Consider the following 23051-nt stretch of genomic DNA (forward strand, 5'->3'; position numbering starts at 1 on the left):
TGTTCAAATGAAACCTATGCCCCTGTAAACAAAGTCAAATTAATATGATCATTTCTGACTTCTAAAGAACAAAGTAACATTGTTGAACTGTCAGTGCACTTTTGAAACAATATAATAGCTTTATCTACTCTAATTTTATATATTTCCTTGTTAAATGATCTGTTAACTGAGCCCAGGTGCCGATTTTGTTTTAATGTTTGTGCATAGAACGCCCGTACATTGCGGGCGAAAGTGTCACCTCCCTCTGCAACTAGAGTGATTACACAGGAAGAGGGAAGTGGATTTTAAAAATTGTATTAAACAAAACAGCCATTATTTTCTGACAAGTTAGGTATTTATATGTTATTTGACTAGCATTTATGACATTGTGAAAAATAAACACTTAAAATATGTTTTCTGAAAAATTGCCAAAATGGGTTTGACATCCCTATTAGGGTCTGACACAAGTTTTACAACAGAGTTACGGGTTCTATAAAAAAAATATTTTAATTAATCTATGCTGATACCAGCGCAATATTAGCTGGTATTTGGGCTTTATCTTTTCCAAATACTTATGTTATCTTCAAATCACAGAACAAATCATTCTTAAGATAGTGAATCACACCAAAATGAAACGCGGCGTGCATTTTGGGGTGATTCGTACAATGCAGAATGATGGAAGCTGTCCTTGTGAGGAAAAATGACACCCTGCAAGCATTTCCCTCTGGCCAGCAGAACCTCTCCCACAGAGGCTAATGTGTCAACTGAAAACCTAAACCACTGTATCATGAGGCGTTGGTCCGGCAAGATACAAGCAACCTGAACCGCACACTCAAAAAGAAGAAAAAGGACTTTATGACATTAAAGACTTCTGTTATTTAATTCCAATTTAGGATGTGAACGTCATGTTTTGCTCTCTGCTAGGATTAGGCCTATATATAGAGTTTTTGGATCTCACGTCCAATCCATAATGTCACTGTGACAAAATATAGCTGGGGACTGCAGTGGCACTGCCAAAATGAAACGGCACTATCTTGCACCATGTTCATCTGATTTTTTGCCTTACATTACAAAAAAAAATATAAACATATATTTAGCTGTATTGGACAGGACCATTGTAGAGAGACTGGAGGAGGAGAGAGATGTGCAACAAAGGTCGCGCGGTCAGATTTGACTGCTGGCATCGCAACTCGTAATGAGCATGTGGACAGTGCTCTACAGGCTATGCCATGAGACACCTCCTATTTGCCTTACATTTTGCGAGTGGAAATGAATTTGTTTGTTCCGCTGTCTAATTTAGATAATAATGTATGACTTATTATTAAATTAGCAAATTATTTGAATTAGTAGTATAAGAGATTTAAGGAAAAATTGAACTATTAAACCCCATTTTGTCATAAGTTTACGTCATGAATAATAAAATTCTTGTGTTCATTTCGTTCTTATTGTGCTATATTGCAAACAATTACATAAAAAGAGGTATTTATCTATTTTTAAATTTGCTCCTATTTAAGTAATCAGGCTCCTCATTTTATAGTCTTTCCTTGATTCATCGCAGTTCCATTTTATTATATAGTTTTATATTGGTTATTTTAGTAGTTTGTTAGTGTTAGATAACTCAGTAGTAGTATTTTTTAGTTTGTTCTTTAGGTTTTCGGTAATTTAAGTTAGACTAGTTTTAATAATTGTACATAGCTTTTTCAGTTGTTACATTAAAGTGGAACTGCACCCAAAAAATATATTTTGCCCAAATATGTAAGTCCATCATAAACGATCCCCCCCCCTCCCCCCCCATTCCAGCCTCCAGCCTTCTGCTGTCATTTCAACACCCACAATGCACTGCTCTACAACTTGATTTGTTGGGCATTCTCTGGGAGGGGTTAACTTAGCTGCTTTTAACTAAGCTACTTAAATTATCTAATGTTGTTATGGTAGCATAATAACGTTAGTTAACCTCTTTGTGCACATGCCCAATCCTTGCCCATTTAGGGGGTACCCTATTTAAAGCTTTATAACTCCATGTGTGAGCATCACAGAGACATGGAAAATGGTTTAAATGAAGCAGATAGTAAGCAGTGTACCCAGTCTCTCAAAATCTGTCCAAAAATGCTTTTTGTCCATGTGGAGGGGTGGTGTAGTTAGGGCACCATCTGCAGACGGAGAGGGAGCGGTTTAGCTGGCGCTACAACCCCAGGTGTGTGCAATCACAATTAATTGCTAATTGTTTATATGCTCTGCCTGCAGTGAGACCAGGGTGCTGGAATGAGAGATGCGCGCGGGACTGACGTGTCAGCTAATCCCCATCCTTATTGTGTGTGGTTTGTTTTGTTTGTGTTTCCGTGTTTTGTGTGAGCGCACAATAAAGGAGTAGTGCTTCTAAGAATGATGTTACAGTCCATTATAAAGCATATAAATGTGCCCCTTATGATGATTTAAGATGAAAGGTTGATATCAGATTAAAAATAATGCAGAACCATTGTGACACAATGAGGTACGCATACCTAAATGTGTAATCATTAACTCTTATTTGTTTTCTGTACTCTACAGTACGTAATCTTTTCTTGCATGGGGATGGGATGACATTAAAACAATATTCCACCGTCCATCAAAACGTTTTGTTGATGTTCTAGCTTCACGTCAAATCCGGTGCATGAAACATAAACACGACGGAGCTACGAACGAACACTTGCGCCACAGTGTGAAATATCCTCATAATAAACTAGCACTAACCTATTTAAAGACACTCAATATAACAAATAATGTATATAATTGAAATATTATCAGCAGAAATACTTACGTATCGAGGATGAAATCTTATCTGTGTTCAGTAGGCATTAACCTCCTTTAAAGAATCAGTGGTGTCGTTCTCCTCTTCTGAATTACTCCAGAAAACTATATCAGCTAGGTCTATCAACATATGCCTTACCCATGCTCAGAAGTTCTCAAGAATAATACTATTTTCCAAAAAATGCTCAACGATTATGTTCCGCCAGGTGTAGTGTCTTTTACTGCTATCACAGAGTGAATGTGTAGGGTGGCGATGATGAGACAAAACTTTTGGTTACACTGGGCTATAAAATGCTATACCAAAAGTAAAATTAGACATTATACATTGTTAGAAAGCTTATACTCTCACCTGCTGAATAAAATCATTTTCAATCAAGCCAGAATGTACTAAGAAGGGCAACAATGCCTTAAACAGCATGTGTGGTATTATGCACAGCCATTTTGGAAGGTACCAAGCCGTCACAAATGTGTATATTTCCCAAACGGATTGTCCAAGACAATATATGACCGCACAGTCTCAAAAGGGACATCTCTACACGTAAAACCAATAGTACGGTTGTATATTTATTTCGTATTTAGTCGCAGATAATGACAGTAGAATTACATGGTATCATTTTAGAAAAATTTGTTTTGTTTATTTTGTTATTCAGTGAGCAGCGTTTTCACTGCTTTATTGGCATATCTTAGGGCTATTTTGGATTTATCTTATTGCTATGACGGAATACGAATTTTTGGTGGTGAAAGAATATTTTTATAAATGCCTAGATAGACAATATTGCCCAGTGTGTCATGCGTAGGGGGGATAGTTGCAGATGAGACTGCAGGGCGGGGACGCTTGTTAAATGGACGACCTGTGCCACAGTGACACTTCGAAGCTCCATATTCAGCATTGTTGTCGTGCATCATTTGCTAATAAAGCTAGAACACAGAGTTTGTGTTTTCAACTCATAGTTTGGTTACAGGAACGATGATTGTCTGAGTTGAGCAATCGAGGCACACTGGCGTGCCAACCACAAGGCGGATTGCACATAGGGGTTAAAAGCAGCTAAGTTATCATAATGTTACTTAGCTAGCTAATGTTTTTTCTTTAGGATGTGATGCCTAATGTTGCTAGCTATGCAGTTATAGTTGAGGCCAAAAGTTTACATACACCTAGGCTAAAGATATTTAAACTCAGTTTTTTACAACTCTTGTTATAATTGGGAGTTAATTGGCACCTGTGGCTATATTTAAGAGCCTACCTCTACAGCCACTGCCTTTTAATCCTTGATACCATGGGAAAATCCAAGCATCTCAGCTAAGACCTCTGAAAAACAAAACTGTGGACCTCCACAAGTCCGGTTCCTCTTTAGGAGCAATTTCCAAACAACTGAAGGTACCACGAGCATCTGTGCAAACAATTGTATGCAAATATAAAAATCTTGGTACCACAGAGACACTGCATCATTCAGGAAGGAGGCACAAATTAACTCCCAGGGCTGAATGAACTTTAGTCTGAGAGGTTCAACTGAACCCCAAGACAACAACAAAAGAACTGGTGAAGAAGTTGAAGGCAGCAGGTACCAAAATATCTACATCCACCATTAAGAGAATCCTACATCGCCATAGCCTGAAAGGCTGTCGCACAAGGAAGAAGCCCCTACTCCAAGACCGGCATATAAAAGCCAGAATGAAGTTTGCAGGTGATCACCAGGACAAAGACCTATCCTTTTGGAGGAATGTTCTCTGGTCAGATGAAACAAAAATTGAACTGTTTGGCCATAATGGTCAGCTCTATGTATGGAGGGAAAAGGGTGAGGCATTTCATCCGAAGAACACCATCCCAACTGTGAAGTATGGGAGTGGCAGCATTATGTTGTGGAGGTGTTTTGCTGGAAAAGGGACTGGTGAATTTCAGAAAATTGATGGCATCACGAGGAAGGAGGATTATTCAGAAATACTGAAGCAACACCTCAAGACATCAGCTAGAATGTTAAAACTGGATTGCAACTGGGACTTCCAGCAGGACAATGATCCTAAGCATACCTCCAAATTTCTAACAAAATAGCTTAAAGACAACAAAGTGAAAGTATAGGAGTGGCCATCACACAGGCCTGAATCCCATAGAAAATTTGTGACTGAACTGAGCAAGGAGGCCCACAATCCTGACTCAGTTACACCAGTTCTGTCAGGTCGAATGGGAAAAAATGCAGGAAAAGTATTGTAAGACGCCTGTGGAAGGCTACCCCAAGAGTTTGATTCAAGTTAAGCAATTAATAGGCAATGCCACCAAATACTAACAAAGTGTATGTAAATGTTTGACCCACTGAAAATCTGATATAGTACATAAAAGCTGAAATAAATCTGTCTCTTAGCTATTATTTTGAACTGACCTCTTATGGAAATAAAGTAGATACCCTAGTTGACTTAACACAGGAAATGTATGGTAACATGAAATGTGTAGAGTTGTGAAAAATTGAGTTTGAATGTCTTTAGCGAAGGTGTATGTACATTTTTGGCCTCAGCTGTACATGTCACATCACATTCTAAAGAAACAAACATAAATTACTGTTTCTGACACAGCCTCTTACTGCTAATGAAAGTGACCTATTTACCGGTGGCACAATGTCTTTGAATATAGATGTGGCTTGGTCCAGGAGCCCAGAATGTTCTGGCTTTCCCCTCAAGTTTAATGGCTTGAATCCACTTTTTCTCCTTATTCGCTCTGTTTTTTTTGCACGTGAGGACATAAAACATAAAATTGGCTTTGTCATTTGCACCACCCAACACACAACGTTTTGGCATTTTATAATCTTGATAATCCACTGACTCCCTATGGAGCGCAATGGATTGTTTTCTCCCATTGTGGGGGCGTTGCCTATTCTTGCCCTCTTTCTATGCTTGTGTGAGTTGGGAACAGCAGACAGTATTTGTATTTCCTACTGTTCTTCCTCAAAAATGTGAAGAGGAAGACAAGTGCAAGAACCACGGTGGCTCTTGGGTACCCCAGCCTAGATTCGTGCTCGAAACTAGCCAGCAAAATGCATCATCTGGCTAGTCAATATATGCAGAAGTGGTTCTGTTCGATAGGATGTACTTTGATTTTCGGAACCAGATTTTTTTTCGGAACCAGCATATTGTGGTCAAATAACACGGTGAAAATATATTTTAAAATTTTTTTGTTGTTGGAGTTCCCCTTTAATAATTTCTAATTTGCTTCAAAACTGTAGCTATACTATTGTATGAATTGTAGCAAAGCTGTGTTCATTTAATTGAATGTCTGGGTGATGAGATGGGAACCAAAATAGGCTGTCAACATGGAACAACATACTTTGTGGACCTGCTGGTTTTAATAAATATTTCACATTAACTCCAGACTGCTTAGCTAGCTCAGTGTTGATGTAACTAAGACCCCCAGAAGTTCCTCGCAAAATATCAGGAGCAATGGCCGTGCCTCCGACCTTCACAACTTCCGCACCATGCATTTTGCACATTGTGCAATTATGATTTTGACAATAGCCACCAAGGAGCTTCAGGTAATAATTTGGCTAAACCTCTCGTTACAAATGCCTACATTCCTAGATAATTTTTCAATTGAATACTATTTTTTTCATTAGGCCTATATCATGTGTGCCTATATAAGCTGATTCAATTATTTAATCATTAAATAAAAATGGAAATCATGAACAGAAACTTGGTTTATTCATAATTGACAGTGTTTTACATTGCAATATAAGCTTTTTTTTTTTTTACATTACAACATAAGTTTCTGTAAATACTTGAAAATAAAAATATATGTTACAATATACAAAATAAATTATTTCAATTTTTATGAAATAAGTGAATGCAATTCACTTATGGTTATCAGTTTGTATAAGCGCACACATCATATAATGAAATATTAATCATGAAAAAATTGTTTTAAGCAGGTGTACTCAAATTCTGACTTGAAAGTATATCATAATATAGCCCAGTGCAGTGCAAGTGATATTTTAGAATCAGGTCAAATTATACAATTTTGCCTGATCACTTTAACAGTCAAAACTAGAATTATGAAGAAAGGCTTGTGTGTGCGTGCAAAGCGAAGTGGTGCGAAAATATGTGAACTAAGCGTTACACTGACTGTTGTGGTACTCAAAATATTTTCCTAAGGTTGGCAGGTCTGGAAATGTTCTTTATCAAACTTTTCTGCTTCTGCAATCATAAGTGTATTTGTATAGTTTGATATTTGATCAACGGTGGCCAGTTTTCCAGAATTGCCACTGCAGAACAGTGGGAGATAGTAATAGTATTGTTTTCCCCCTCAGTGGCTGTGCCTACATGCCTATGACATGGTAATGAATGGATCTATCGCCCCTCCAGCTTCATTTTTAGGCTGCCTTCCAGACAAAACAAGAACATGGTTTATTATTTATCAATCTCTTTCATATTGAGTGCTACCATGAGCACAATACGGATAAGCGCAGAGCACAGCTGGGCTCATTAATGTATCTTTCCAAGACAGCAGGATTGGAAGTCCAAACCCTGAATGACATGTTTTGAAATTTTTTTATTTTTCTGTGATTCTAGCAAGTTTGATTATCAAAAAAAAGTGATAGCCTTGGTGCAGAGTCGTTGTGGAAGAATTTGTGACACCTTAAGCCGACGACCAGGCACAGATAATGTTAAATTGGTTTGGGAGAAGATAACTTAGCAGTTAATGGATGTAAATTGCATGTACCTATCATTTTAAGTATAGTCACATAATTAAAATGAAAAGGTTTTCATGTTCACGTTGCGTTTATTGTTGTTGTTCTTATTACAGAAGGGTATAATAAAAAGAATGGAATACATTACCCATGGGACCATCGTGCAGTATAAGAACAGTCATAAACAATTAAGAGAATAAATAAATACCAGAATTAACAGAAAAAAATAAATAAGACTGAACAAAAAAAATGCAAAGTAATATTTATATTGAAGTCAAATTGGACAGCGTATGACAAATGAAAAAGTTGATTGGGTTTTGAATAGGTTATAATTGTGCATACATTGCTTGGGAAACCCCTGAAATTAGCAACTCGCCATATGTTGGGCTGCAACTGCACCAAAATTGCAGTATGCTGCTTGATCTTCACTGACACACCCCCGACAGTACCTTTGCTCCCACTTCAGTGCAGGGTGAGTCACCAATTTACCTCTGGGCACAGGTGCATCAATATCCATGGATATGCCACTTTGCCTGTACAACACCTCGCCGCACCACATGTGCTGGCCAGAAAATAGAGACCAGTGTTTTTAATACAAGGTACTATACTCATGTTTTCATGTACAATTTATGTCATCTGCTGAAGGTCACTTACAAACATGATTATTAAAATTACAAGGATTTTGAAAGTAACCATTGTCTTATTCTGTTTTTGCCATCAGTACAGGTTTTATGGTGAACCTGTGGTAAAAGCATGCATTGAAAATGGAACCCATTACATGGACATATGTGGAGAGCCACAGGTAGGGTTACATCAATAATATGTGGAGCAGTAGTACCATAAGAATGTTATTATACTGGTTGTTATTGGTGTTGTTGATTGCTTTGACCCAGAATCCCCTTTTAGTACTATTCAACATTATTTAATGGGAATTTTGTCAAGAAAAATGTATAATTTACCTGTACAACCAGGTAAGGCTACATGTATGAGGCATTTTGTGTGAACGGGGACAAGAAATTCCAGATATTCCTGAAATTTCCCGCAAAGAAACTTCCCATGGAGATATTAGAAGTATATTTAGGATTTAGGTCACAAGTACTTTTTGAGAAAATTTCAATGAAAATAGAATTTTTTATGGGCATTTGGACCCTTTTAAGACTTTTTTTTAACAATTCATTGAAGCAACATCTTTGTATCATTAGCAAAGATCAAGCCCCCTAGTGGTGTACGTGCTGGTATTTACATTACAAACATCTGACTCTACCTTGTCAGAAGGTGTGGTATCATTGAAAACTAGCTTCATTGGATTATTATCAAGATAAATATGAAGCTCCTACATGCCCCTCATTGTTCCGCATTTCATAAAAGTATTTTGACCACTCTGCAGTATGATCTATTACATTACATTATAGGCATTTAGCAGACGCTTTTATCCAGAGCGACTTATACAACATTCTACATAGCATTTACACTGCATCTGTTTATACAACTAGATACTGCAGCAATGCAGGTTAAGTACCTTGCTCAAGGGTACAATGGCAGTGTCCTACCTGGGAAATCGAACTTGCGACCTTTAGGTTACAAGACCTGTTCCTTACCCATTATACTACACGGCCGCCTTGCCATCTGCATGAAACGGGTTGAAGATACCAGACATTTACATATATTTAGGAGTTGGTTCCAGTTATTTCACCACCAAAAAATTGTATATTATTAGAGCAACAAGAAAAAACACCCAAGATCCTGAATATAGGTCAAACTGTTATTTAGCCTGCCTACACATTGAGTGAATTTCTGTCCTCATCACATATTTCCTTCTGCTATCAAAATCTCTCAAAGTATGGAATTAAGTCTTGCCCATATTATTAAAGCCAGACATGTTCTTTCGAAGATTCTGTAGTTATTTTCTGATTTTTCTGTATGTGTGTGGTGTACAGTGTACATTTCAACGTGGGCGATATCTTAAAAATGGGTCTGCATAACAGACAAATTCAAATAAACAGTAGTAATATCTTGAAACGACCTGTAATTGATTGACAGCCTTATTATCCAAAAAGAGTTCATTCTAAGCATTCTAAAAGGTATAAGATGGGTGATTGGACAATTGGGAGCTAGAAGCAGAGTTCAGCATATCGCAAGCATATTATCTGAACCACGCTATTGTCGGGGAAATTACTATATAGCCTTAGGCGGTGCACCACTTTATGTCGGGAATATACTATATTCTCACATTGGGCAACACTTATGTAAGCGTAGTGGTGTAACCACACAATTAAAAATCAGTCTCATGAAATTACTTATCTAGACTATCTAACCATAAATTTGGAACTTCAGTTAATAATCAAAATTAGAAATATTAATGATCAAATAATTAAATCAAAGATTTAAGAGATAACCTGAAGGATACAGTTCTTGGATGGGCTATTTTGACTCAGATTCTCTCATTCTGGCAACGTCAATGCAGACACGGGTTCAATAAAATAATTTATTAAACAAACGTACAAACACAGCATACACAAACTAATCCAACAACAGAGAACTTCGCTAAATATGGAAGGTATTTAGCGAAGTTCTCTCCTGTCCTCAGAACTTCCTGCGTCACTGCTTGAGCCCTAACCGTAGCGTAGAGCGACGCCTTCACTAACCTTATTTCCCTTTCCCACACACCACCGAAGTGTGGTGCACCAGGGTGGTTGAACTTAAAGGTAATCTTCTGCTTTGCCAACACCTGCTGGAGCTCGGTAGAGAGGTTAGCGAATGCCTTTCTGAGCTCCTTCTCTCCTGCTCGGAAGTTCGTACCATGGTCGGAGAAGAGCTCCGCTGAAGTTCCCCGCCGGGAAATGAACCTTCGGAGGACCATCAAGAAGGAGTCTGCATCTATACTGGTGAATACATCCAAGTACACATCCCTCATTGTCAGACACTTAAAAATGATCCCCCACCTTTTCTCTGTGCGACGGCCTATTTTAACTCGGAAAGGCCCAAAGCAGTCGACTCCTGTGGAATAAAACGCCGGCTTAAAGAGGTGCAGACGAGCAGCAGGTAGGTTGGACATCTTTGGGACCACTGGTCGCATCTTCCATCTGCGGCACTCTACACAGGCATGCTGCATGCGGAGGATGGCCTCCTGCCCACGCAGAATCCAAAAGGTGTGCCATATCTCGGCAAACACCCTCTCTGGTCCTGGATGGTGCAGTTGATTGTCATAGTCTTGAATCAGGAGTCGGGTGGCAAGGTGGCTAGGATCGAGGACAACTGGGTGCTGTGTATCCTGTCCTGGTTCAAGGCTTCTGCTCTTCGCAACCTACCCCCAACTCTTATCAGTCCATCGGATGCATCGAACGCCGGGGATAAGGTGAGGAGCTTACTATTGGATGGGACAGGTTTACTCGTTTTAAGCAGACACAACTCATCTGGGAAGCTGTCTTGCTGTGACTGCTGGAAGATGTGATTCTCTGCATCCCGATAATCTGCTGCCGTAGGACTGCTGCTCGGCTCTGCCGCCCCATGAAGACCCCGGGCTGTAGCCTCCAACAGTTCGCTCCAGTTAGAGTACTGCTCGCTATCTGATGCACCCAGCCGGGGCACCGTGGAGGTCACCCTGTGGAAGCCTGCTTCCGTAGCTCTGATGGATCCTCATCCAGCTCAGCCATTGATGTAACTGGCCACTCATCGGAGTTTAACAACAGGAAGGGGGTCCCTGACTCCATCGATTAGGCCGTGCGAGGTCTTTCAGGGTCTTCCCTCTAGTTATGTCATCAGCAGGGTTCCGTGCCGAATCCACATAACGCCACGCACTTGGGTCGGTAAGCTCTTGGATTTCGGCCACCCTAGTGCCGACGAACACCTTAAAGCGGCACGACTCAGAGCGCAACCATGTCAGAACTGTCATGGAGTCACTCCACAGGATGGTCTTGTTAATCCGAATTGTCAATTCTTTCTGTAGCAGCTGCACCAGCTGCGCTCCGGTGACTGCTGCACACAGCTCCAGCCTGGGTATCGAGAGCACACGTTTGGGCGCAACTCTTGAACGAGCCATGAGAAATGCGAGGTGGAGCTTGCCTTGGCTATCTTCAGTCCAGTCGTACTGACTCGCCAGGAATATTCTGCATTGTGGGGGCTCCGTAGTCCACAATACGGTACTTGTAGCCGATGGTGTCTGCCTGACAGTGCCAACTCAGCCCTAGGGTGGATTCTGGCGTGTCTGCTTTGTCCGGCGCAAGCCACAACTCAGCACTGCTAGACCTGGCCTCTTTCGGAACATGACTGAGGGTGCTCGGGACGTTGCTGGCCCACTGTCTCAAGTCGAATCCACCAGTGGCTAAGAGCTCCCTCAGCTTATCAACCAGATGTCTGGCCTATTTAGGTGTTGGCACACTCTGTAGACAATTGTCTACGTAGAAACACTGATCTGCGGAGAACCGGACCTCGTCTCCTGGCTTACTGTGGTGATTGACGTCCTGTTGGAGGGCGAAGGTGGCACAGCACGGACTGCAGGTGGTCCCAAACGGGAGGACCTGCCACTCATAGACATCCGGGGGGTCATCTCTTCTCAAGTCCCGCCAGATGAACCTCAACAGCAGCCTGTCTTCGGGTAAGAGATGAACCTGGTGAAACATCCCCCAGATGTCGCTGCTAATGGCTACAGCATGCTCACGGAAGCGAAGCAGGACCCCAAGTAGCGATGACCCCAGGGTAGGTCCAGGTAAGAGATACTCATTTAGATTGAGGCCTTGGAACTGATACGAGCAGCTAAACACAAGGCGGATCTTGTTGTTGTGCATCACCATGTGGTACGGCATGTACCATGACTCCCCCTCATCAGAGATCATGTCAGGGCTGAGTTTCTTCACTGAACCAGCCACCACCAGCTTCTGAACTTCCACACAGTAGGCCTGGGCTCTCGCTGGGTCCTTAGCCAGGCGCCTCTCTGTGCTCCTCAAACTTAGCATCACCGCCTCCTTTGGCACTCGGAATAAGGGCATACTCCTCTTATAGAGCAGGGGCGTCGCGTAGTGGATCACGCCGTCCACCTTTATCTGTGGTTTTTTCCTCCAGTAGCTTAACTGCCTCCTGGTCTTGCTTTGAGCGTGTGACCCTCTTCTCTTTCCTAAATGGGAGCGTGTCTACCTGCTACAGTTTCTCCACGTTCTTCATGAGCTCTGAAGTTGGAGACATGGTGGAGGTGAACAGGCACTGATGTGGTTTGAGGTGCTGATCGGGGAGTCTCACCAGGCCTTGAAGTGTCCGCCCCAGTCTCGTTCGGATGGCAGCTGGTCCGCCAGGTAGTCCCAAGCGCACAGGCTCAATGGGGGCGAGCAGGTGGGCCTGGTCAGCACCGATGTGGATGAGTGGCTTAGCACGATCAAACTGTTGTAGAGGCAAACCTGATAGGTGCTTGTACCTCTTCTGTAGACTGGTTATGGGATATGAATGGTCTTCTAAGCTGAGGCGTGAGGCAGTGAATACCCCTCTGATCAGGAACCGTCTCTTGGGCTGAGAGGCTGAAGAGATGTGGAAGGATACAGACGAGCCCTGTAGCGTCTGAATATCCTGTTCTATTGTTCTCAACGCCAGGTCTTCCGGAGTTCCCTTTAATCCCAACTTCTGAGCAGCTGCCGAGAGAAGCATGGTGTGCTCTAACCTGTCATCAAGGATTGCGAACGTGTCCAAAGTGCAGTCACCTTGGCGCAGAATTACCTTTATGACCTTCAGCAGCACACGACTGGCATCAGCTGGCTTGTCCAGATAGAGGACATCAGCGGCTGTGCTCACCAGGCAGCTCGTCTCTGGTGGCGCCTCCTTGGGCTTCCGGTCATTAACTTCATGTAGAACTTGTAGATGCTTCCCTTAGCAGATTCCACATGGTTTCCTCAGATCACACTGGGCTGCTTGGTGTGACCTTCCGCAACGCCAGCACTTCCTCTTTGACTGAATCCACTCAGCTACTTGTTCTTTGGTGAGTTTCTGGATATTGGGGCACTGGCTGAGAAAGTAGTCGGAGTTCTCACAGTAGGGGCAGTACGGCTTTGGTTTACCTCTCTTGCTACTTGGCGGAGAACTAGTGGACACTTGAGCAGTAGAATCTTTGTTCAGTGTGACCTCCCTTGCTTCATGCAGCACGGTAGCAGTGCGCTTCCCAGACTGCCCGTCTGACTGTGACCATGCCTGTTGCCTCTGCACCTTGCTGGATGACTGGCCGTCGTACTCCTGACACCATGATTCATACTGTAGCCACTCAGAGAATTCCAGCAGGGTGTACGTAGTATCAGGGCGGTGGAACATCCTGCATCGGAATTTGGCCCTTAGCTCTGGAGGGAGTTTACCAAGTAGGCACGTCACATGGGATCCGTATCTCAATTCAGCGTCGCCTTCTGACCCCAGTGTCTTCAGCATACCCACCAAGGACTACACCTGCAATGCAAATTTCTCGAAGGCTGCGGTGTCTCCTCGGCGGACACCAGGTGAGTCCATGACACTGGCGATCTTCTTAAGTGCAAGGTGGTGAGGCTGGCTGAATTTCTTGTTAAGAGTGGCCATGGTGTCGGAGTATGGAGTTGGAGAGTGCAGATAAACTGCTACTAAACAGGCTTCCTCCAGCTTTAGGTGGTTGACAAGGACTTGGTATTTAAACAGCTCTGTGGCGTCGGCTGGCAGGAGGTTTCCTAGTGCTATCTTGAGACGGGTGAACTCACCCGGGTCCCGCCGTCTAAAGTCTGGAATGGTGGGCCTTAGTCCCCAGGAACTCCTCTCTGCTACACCTGGTGGTCTAGGGGGACTCTGGTCCAGAGGTTGATGCTGTGGTCTTAGGTGCCACTGGTGGCCTGTGCTAGTAGCTGGTGGGTGAGCTGGCTGGTGCAGGCTAGCTGAATGACGAGGCACAGGTTGCTGAGGTGGAGTTGCATGGCACAGGTGAGGCATGGAGCTTGGCTGCGGTGGGCCTTGGTAGCCCTGAAATGGCGTAGAGCGTGAGAGAGGAGGCAGAGGGAGCTGAGAGGTGTTTCTTACTGTGGCTGCTACGTTGGCTGGGTACTGGTGGCGCTACCTGGCTTTTCATCATCATGAGGTCTCTCACCATCTGGTCGATTAAGGCTGTCAACTTATCTTCCTCTTCGTCATCTGGAGGAAACCACGGTGGTGGTGCTGGCCACTCTTCATCATCTTTCCCTTCCTCCACCTGTGGATTGATGCAAGCTGGGCACACAGGGTCAGGGAGAGGTACGGTCAATGGCAGTGGGGGTTGGAGCCTACGCACAGTGTCTGTGAGCTCAGACATCTCTTCCTTTGCTTTGTAAAGTTTGCTGATGTCTGACTGAAATGCATGCTGTGTCTGGCGGAGCTGTATGTTCTCTCGATGTATCGCCCCTAACTCAGCTTAGTGGACTGCAGCTGACATCTCAGGCTTCTCCCTGTACATAACGTGGCACAGTGGCTTCTCGGGACAGCTTCGCCTCCTGTCTGTCCCTCCTTTGCGGGTGTGCTAGGGGGTGTATGAAGCATACCTTCCTTGGGCCCGCTGAATATCTTCAAAGGTGTCCCACTCTCCTGTGGTCGTCATCTGCCCCAGTGTATTGACGGAGGGGAAAGTATCTGGGTAGGTAGAGGGGGTCATAGCATCTGCAACTACTTGGTGCGAATGCCACTGCTCTTCTCGCCCATGCCTATGCTGTGCTGCGCTAGCTAATAGTGCAGAGTACTTCTTAGAACCTAAGAGGTTATGAAGATCAACTTCATAATCTTCTAGGTAGCGAGGTAAGTGGGTCTGGCGTTTTGGCCGAACTGGAGGGCTCAGTACGTCGGCACGGCTGCTCTGCATCTTCACCTTCATCCAGAATAAACACCACAATCCGGCTTGAAGGACCACACTGTTGGGTAGGAACCCATGTAAGGACTGTGTATTACTTAGGCTTAGCAGTGTTTGTACTGGTGTATCGGTCAGGATACAGAAGATGCAACACAGGTTCTTGATTTACTTTCTTTACTGTAATCATTCAGTTTGTGTGTGTGTGGTCCTAAAATAAAGAATAATTCGAAACAAATATCACTGCACTGTTACATGAATTGCACAACATACACAAGTACACAGCTGATATACTGTTTCAACAAAACGCTATACAGCATACGCACAATCACCGTGATATTAACTACCTAACGTGGGTAGCTACCATTTTAGCAATAGCATGGCTAATAACAACACCATGCAGTCTTAATACCATGTTAGCTAGTGGCTATTACTAGCGCTTAGAACTTAACACAACTAACTTCGTATCATTAATAAACCATACGGTAATACAAATGTATACATTGCTTCATTAACACACACTGCCCAAACCGAGATTACTCTTAATCTAACTTAGTCTTAACTAACTGAAAAGAATTCGTAAACTGCTCAAACGTCTGCCATTCTTCCCGCTGTTGTCTCTCACCGCAGTCGCACCCACAGTTACTCGCTGCAGTAGCACCTGCAATTCCTCACAGACCCGTCGCCGTGGCAATGGGTGCACGAGTCTCCCCGCAGCCTTTCGTACACTCATACTAGTATTCTCTCACACACAGACTGTCATACTCATACACACACACTACTATTCTCTCACACACAGACTATCAAACTCTCTCACACATAGTAGCATTGTCTCTCACAGATAAATTCATACTCTGACACACACTACTATTCTCTATGATGGTGTGAGTGAGAGAATATAATGGTCTATGATGTGAGGGGGTATGGTGGTGTGTGTGATAGAGTATAGTGGTGTGTGTGAGAAAGTATAATGGTTTGTGTGAGAGGAAGTATTATTTATGGCCTAAACGGCCTCTCATATGTTCCTTTGTCTGTGGACCAAAAGGGGAAGGGCAAACAGCGGGTTTGTCATGTTTGTGTGGGGTATGAATATATATATAATACTGTTTATGATGCTGATTACAGATGAAATATAAACAATTTCTTCAACAAACAGTGGCCTTTGACTGTAGAAGCAACATGGTCAGGTGGTGTAACTGGTTTTTCAGTTTAGTAATCTGGGCACGCCGGCGTGCCGACCACTAGGGGCTTTGCGCTAAGAGGTTAAAATAAGTACAACAAATTGTGCTAAAAGTATACAATTAGCCTAAGTATCTAAACTGTAAAATTCATTCAATTCATAATGTATTTGAGTGTTTCAAAAACTTTGTGGAATTACACACTTTTATATTTTTTGTTCATGCATACATGCACTCAACACTGACTTTGCCAGTAACTCAGTGAAAAGGAGTTTGTTTCCCAATCCAAAGGTTGAGGGTTCAAACCCTGCCTTTGCCTTACTTCACCTGGTCTTAATACTAAATCTTCAAGTTCTTGGGCTTTGTCTCATCATTTCAGCTTGCATTCATGAAAACCACATTTCATTAACAATTAAATAACAAACAAGCATCCAAATGCTCCCAATCTGCTTGGACCCCGATCATCACCACTTGTGGCTATACTTAAATAATTACTTTGTTCTTCTGTACAATCTTTATAAATAACAAATCCACCATTTATATCATCGGTAATTTATGTATAACCTTATCGGTCTGTGTGCCCCAGTTGATACCTAACTTTTTGTGCTTTTCAATAAAATCACCGTATACCAGTTTATAATACGGCACGGCCTTTTTTCTGTTCCCAACATTCCATATTTCTTAATATTCCGTTAAAAATATTTTTACAGAATGCTATTTTTAGTTTGCAACCCATTTCTATTGCTCTGAGACCACCATATTCTGTGCTCTTGCTCTTTTTGTTACCTCTATTATTTCCCCATGTTAATTTGCTTCTCCGGTCTGATATTTAATGCTCTGTTATTGATTGACTAAAAAATATATAATTTATTACTTCCCTAAATGCATTTTTATTTATGGATTTTATTTGCATAATGGCTTACGCTTTTGCGATAGTGACCAAAACCTTTGGGCTAGTAAAGATTTTTCCTTTCAAGGCTTAATGTCAACCCCTATATATGGACACTTTGACTGCAAGTTTCTCAAGAAGTATGTGTGAAGCAAATCTAAAACATGCATGAAATATCATCCATATCTCCATATTCAGTTTCTCTATTGAAAATGTCTGATAAACCAAATTTAGACAGAATGTTGCTTGTGTCAGTCAACCTGTTCTTAAAGTGCTGTTGCATATTTGGAACTGATGATAGCCCTCAGCAAGTAGCCCAAGGAAAATTCATACTTAGATGATGTCAGGCCCCTAATAAGCTCCGCATAAAATCAGATAATATGCCTACTGTGTGTTTGAAAGCGGAATTTGTTTTGTGCATTTGTGTGTGCATGTCAAGTGCAATTTGTTGCTGTAGTTTCTAGAGGGGATGCAGCTGAAATATCAGAGCCAGGCTGCGGAGAATGGCGTGTACGTGATTGGGAGCTGTGGATTTGACTCCATTCCTGCTGATATGGGAATTCAGTTTACCAGAGACCATTTTAAAGGTAGAGTATCAAACTTTGTTTATTTGTGTGTTTATTGTAGTATTTCAATAATCAATTAATGCATATAAGACATTTTTTTTCATACTTTCCTCCTATATAGGAGTGTTCATAGCTTCGACCTCCGCTATTGATTCGGAGAGAACAAGCAAGCCTGTAATGTCAGTAACTGCTTTTAAGTTGGGTTTACACAGACACATTTGATGCCTGACTATTGGGCCCATCCTTTAACTGTGGTTCTTAACCTTGGTCCTCAACCTTGGTCCTGGAGTTCCCCTGTGTGTGCTGGTTTTCATTCCAACCACAATTGCAATCCCAGAATTTGAACAAGCTGTCAATTTTTCTTGATTAGCTACTTTTCATTTTTAGAGGGATTATTTACCCTCTGAAACCACATGTCAGAACAAAATTCCCATGTTTATATTTTGCTTATAGTATTATGCTGCAAACAATTTTAAAAACAACAAAATATTTGGACCAATTGAAAGACTGAGGTTAAGCAATAGAGACTCATGAACATGTATAAAATGTGTTTAATTTCTTGAAATTTATTGACACAATGCATTTTGGCTCATTATTATTTGCTTTGTCTTTGAAATGTTCATTATCTTCCAGATGGTTAGTTTTCGTGGCCAGGTGTCCACATTCTGACCTGATAAAAGCCTATTGATTCACCTCAGCCTTTAATTTGATCATTTAAAAAGAATTAACCCTTTTGTGTAATTGTTTGCAATATAGCACAATGAGCACAATGTAAACATGGGAATTGTATTCTTCATGGTGCGCATTGCTATTTCTCTATTTCTGACAATGTGGTTTAAGAGGGTAAATAATCCCTCTGTGAGGATGGCGAGCAATCAAACAGGTGGCTGACAATAGAAATAGGGTGAACGGCAAAAAATCGTTTTATTGAAGTGCAAAAAAAATAAGCAAATAAAGAAACAAGGTAATCACTCCCCCAAACATTTCCTTCGGTCGGACTGAGTAGGGTCTTAATGCAACTACAAGCTCTCTCTCTCACTGATCCAAATGGAGGTCTGAAATAAGTGTACCCCCCTCAGACCACACCATTCTTATTATTAAAATCAATTAACTAAATAGAAATAATAAAAAGTGTAATTTGCTATCCCACATATGAAACTTGAAAATACACAAATACACATTCACCAAAAAAGTTTACCCATTACCAATACATCACAGTTACACCAATTCCCCCACTGCAATAAACTACCGTAAACTACAATACCCACAAGGCATAAAACCACAATGATCAGTCCAGCACACTCCTTTACCCAAATGCTGCAGAAACGATTCACCGTGACTATAACCAAGATTTCCTTACTACAGAAAGTTTGAGATGTGATATGATAAAACCGGACATTAACATAGCATTCTGTAAATACAAATGAATCTGTGTACCCGTTAAAATGCATATGCATAGTTTGTTAATATTGACACAGTAGAGTGTAAGGTTTCCATTTAAAAAATATAAACCTGTGCAGATTATAGGCTTGGTTGGATGTATGATGACAATCTCCCATACAACTTTAACAAATAAACGGACGTGGTATGGCGCATTTGCAATATATACATTTTTTTAAATTATGCGCTTCCTCTTTTAATTCACCGCAGTGGGGCGGTGAATTAAAAGCAATTAGTTATCTGTCACACCCTCTAACCATGAAAAGCACCTAACTGTTAAAATTCTGGGATTGCAGTTGTGGTTGGAACAAAAACCAGCATACACAGGGGTACTCCAGGACCGAATTTGGGAACCAATGCACTATAACAGTCTTAATGTGATGAGCCAGCTAGTAGCCCCAGCTAGTCATGTTTTTAATGCTAAACATTTTAAGAAGTATTTATGTGGATAGTGTATTTTATGATTTTACTGATTCTCTAACTCAAGGAATTAAGGCCAAATCAAAATGCATTTTGCTCCGATGAAGTCAAATTTATTTATTTCTCAGAATCTACTTTTCCACCCTTTTTGGAATATAGTATGGTCTTTTATAGTGCAAACAAAGCATTACCTTTGACTAAGATATATCCCATTTTGAAATCTTGAATTGTAGGAACACTTACAGCTGTTGAGAGTTTCCTGACCATAAGCACTGGACCTGAGGTAGGTAATACTAATCAGTTATAGTGGTTAATATCTATAATGAGGCTCTGAGATAATTCTGGGCCCCTGTGTTTCATTCCGCTTTATTCCACATTAAATATCTTCGCTGCTCGTCTTTTGTGGGTAACAGAGGGTCAGAGCAAATGAAAAGGCAACGGTAAAACCTGTAACTTATTGGGTTATTGCGCTGTTGGCTGGTAAATAGATTTTTTCACAAATAGTGCATGTAACCCCAATGGGTTTACTCCCTTTGTGTGGTTTGTTTGTTTGGGTGAACACATTTCATTCACACCAATGAACATCTGCACCCTGGTCCACCTGAAATGGCAGGTCTCAGTCCTCTTCCACGTCAACTGCAGTTTGGTTCATTACTAAAACATAATCTGACCTAACTGGGAAAGAACTAAAAATATGATATGTATACGCTCTCTGGACACTTTATTACGTACACCCATCAAGATACAAGAACTGGAGTCAGCTTCCGTTTACCGGTTCCATGGATTCCTATGGGAGCTGCTCAGTGGCGCATGAAGCCAATTCATGGACACAGCCAAGTTTGACTATGGGCTTTTGGCACCAGAGCGTGTGCACTGGGTACCTAAACATAAAGGATCATGGTAAACGCAAAGAAATGACAGTAATCCGCGGGTGCGTGCTCCGAAAAAGCACTGTACATTACATTATGAGCTAGCTGGCTAAATAATTACTTATGAAAAATCTGTGCAAGCTAGCAAGACTGAAATTCAGTGAGAAGTTTGTGGTTAGCTAGCTAACTAAATAACTACTAGGTTTCACAATTTAGCTATCGAGCTGTTGTAGTGGGAACCTCACTTTAGCATGAAGGAAGAGAGACTGTTGTCTTGTATTCAAAAATTATTTAATGAGTAAGTCATCAGGGAAAAAGTCTAACACACTCACGTGGAGAAGTCACAGTAACTCCAAAGCATTAATGAGAGAAAACACAATATATAGTCAACAAATCTTGGACTTTGCTCTTGTGAAAGTTTCTTATTAGTTACCAATAGGTATCTGAAAAAGATGAGTCATTGCATTTACACAACAAGTTTGTCCACACAAAAACCCTTGAAACCCATATTGTTTTTTTTGCTTACAGATATTGGGCCTCATTCACCAATATCTAGTTTTTTCATGAATTTGTTCTTGAGAAAATTCCTAAGAAAAGTCTACGTCAGATTCACAATGTGTTCTTAAACCACAGAATTGTTTGCGCATGTGTTCTTAAAATGATGAATCCCATTGTCCTCGTAAGTGTAAAGCGCGTGCCAGTTGTTCCTAATTAGCATAGGTAAACGCCCCGCCAATCCCCATAAAAGGGCATGAGACTGCAGGGCCGTGTGCACACACAGAAATCGAAAAGAAAAGTTGAGAGCGAACAAAGTCAGTAATGCCCAAACGAAAATCTAAAGACGGTGGAGCACCGGACTCCAAACGTAAGAAAAATTTCAGTAGTTCTGAAGTGGAGGTTTTGCTGCGGGAAGTGAACAGCAAACGACCTGTCATATTTAGTAGCGTCAGTAGTTGATATAAAATAACACAAAAAAAGATGCATGGGATGATATTACTCGTTCAGTGAACGCTGTATCTGTAGAAGAGCGCACAACTGATGAGGTAAAAAAATGGTTTTATGTCAAATCTGAGGCAAAAAAAAAATACTGGTGGGAGTAGGCGCAAGGAATTGTGTGTTATGCATTAGAACGACAAAGCGCTTCTCGTCACATCAATACCGCTAATTATATCAACCAGCAGTAAACTGCATCGGAGTAAACCCATCGCTGCAAAAAACACTGCACAAAAAATTTATTGCCAGTCATTTTGGTGTCACCCACTAGTGATGTTCACTTCAACATGTCCATATGTTTAAAAAGTGTTAAGTGCTTAAGTGCTTATTTTGTATTAAAAATTTAAACATTTGCTTTTGCAGTATAGACCAAACATTGCATAATTGAAACCCCCAAAAATAAAAGGTCACTACAATGGTTTGATTTTTATCATTTACTCCCGCTGAGGCAACCACCCTCTGAGGCAGAACCTGGCACCTTAATGCTTTGTAAAATAATGAAAATAATTATTAAAAAATATTATAAATGATAAAAATATTATTGTAATTTAAATCCTATAATATTATACAACTGTAGAATTGAAGAAAACGCAATAATCAATTATTTTGCGCAAACATGTCAGCACTCAAATGTGCGTAAGTGTGCTCTTGAGTGTGCTAGATTCTGTTCTTACCTAAGAACAAATCCCAAATAAGAAAACATTGGTGAATGTCAAAATCTTCATGAAAGCTGCATAAGTGGGTTTTAAGAAGAAAATTCTTCTTAAGAACGGTTGGTAAATGAGGCCCATTGTTTTCTTGGTGTTTTCGACTTTAATCATGGTTATCACTCTGAATAACTCACTTTTTCCATTAGGGCTTGCACAAACTAGAGCAGAGGTTATTTGACTCAGCTTACTTTGGCAGCACACAATCAATACAATGATTATAATGTGAGATTTTTCTTCTACAATCCTCCCTTTTTTGTGATCAAATTTTTTCCTTTATTGATATTCGTTTTATAACAATGGTAAAACAAAAAGTCATTCTGTAAATGAGTAACAACAATGGACATAATCAATTTCCAAATGAAAAAATAGTAGTAACAAAAGGGAAAGAAAGAAACAAAAAAAAAATTGAAAAAAAAAAACAACCATCCCACTTAAAGGAGTACCATGGTGATTTTCACACTTTCTCGGTTTTATGTGCTATTTGCACAAGAGGCATTGAAGAAACACAATGAGCAAAGTATTAAACATGTCCGTTCTGTATTTTTGGAGAAATATGCGTTTTAAATTCATCGTCCTATTTTCAACCGGTTGAGAAAGTTGTCATTTTGCTGCGTCACGAATACAGTAACCACTCCCATTTCCACGCTCCGTAAAGAAATCTGACATGACATACCGTCCTGCTGTTCAGACAATGCAAATATTTGACTAACGTTAGGTTCACTTAAATTAGAGTGCCTTTAGATTATTTCTGG

General features: G+C 41.0%; 1 protein-coding gene across 3 annotated transcripts in view; it reads left to right on the forward strand.

Annotated features, from left to right (window-relative positions):
* LOC135257879 (saccharopine dehydrogenase-like oxidoreductase) overlaps positions 1-20674 on the forward strand; it is a 385462-nt gene extending 364788 nt beyond the window's left edge. The window contains exons 3-5 of one of the 3 annotated variants that reach the window (XM_064341105.1): positions 8155-8235; positions 17759-17888; positions 19961-20674. In XM_064341105.1, the coding sequence (XP_064197175.1) occupies positions 8155-8235; positions 17759-17888; positions 19961-20034 (285 nt within the window). In that variant the 3' untranslated portion in view covers positions 20035-20674. The remainder of the gene's footprint in view (positions 1-8154; positions 8236-17758; positions 17889-19960) is intronic. The other 2 variants (XM_064341103.1, XM_064341104.1) reach the window with 2 other exon arrangements.
* The last annotated feature ends 2377 nt before the right edge of the window (positions 20675-23051 follow it).

The sequence above is a fragment of the Anguilla rostrata genome, chromosome 6 (genome assembly GCF_018555375.3).
Source record: "Anguilla rostrata isolate EN2019 chromosome 6, ASM1855537v3, whole genome shotgun sequence".
NCBI classification, from domain to species: Eukaryota; Metazoa; Chordata; class Actinopteri; order Anguilliformes; family Anguillidae; genus Anguilla; species Anguilla rostrata.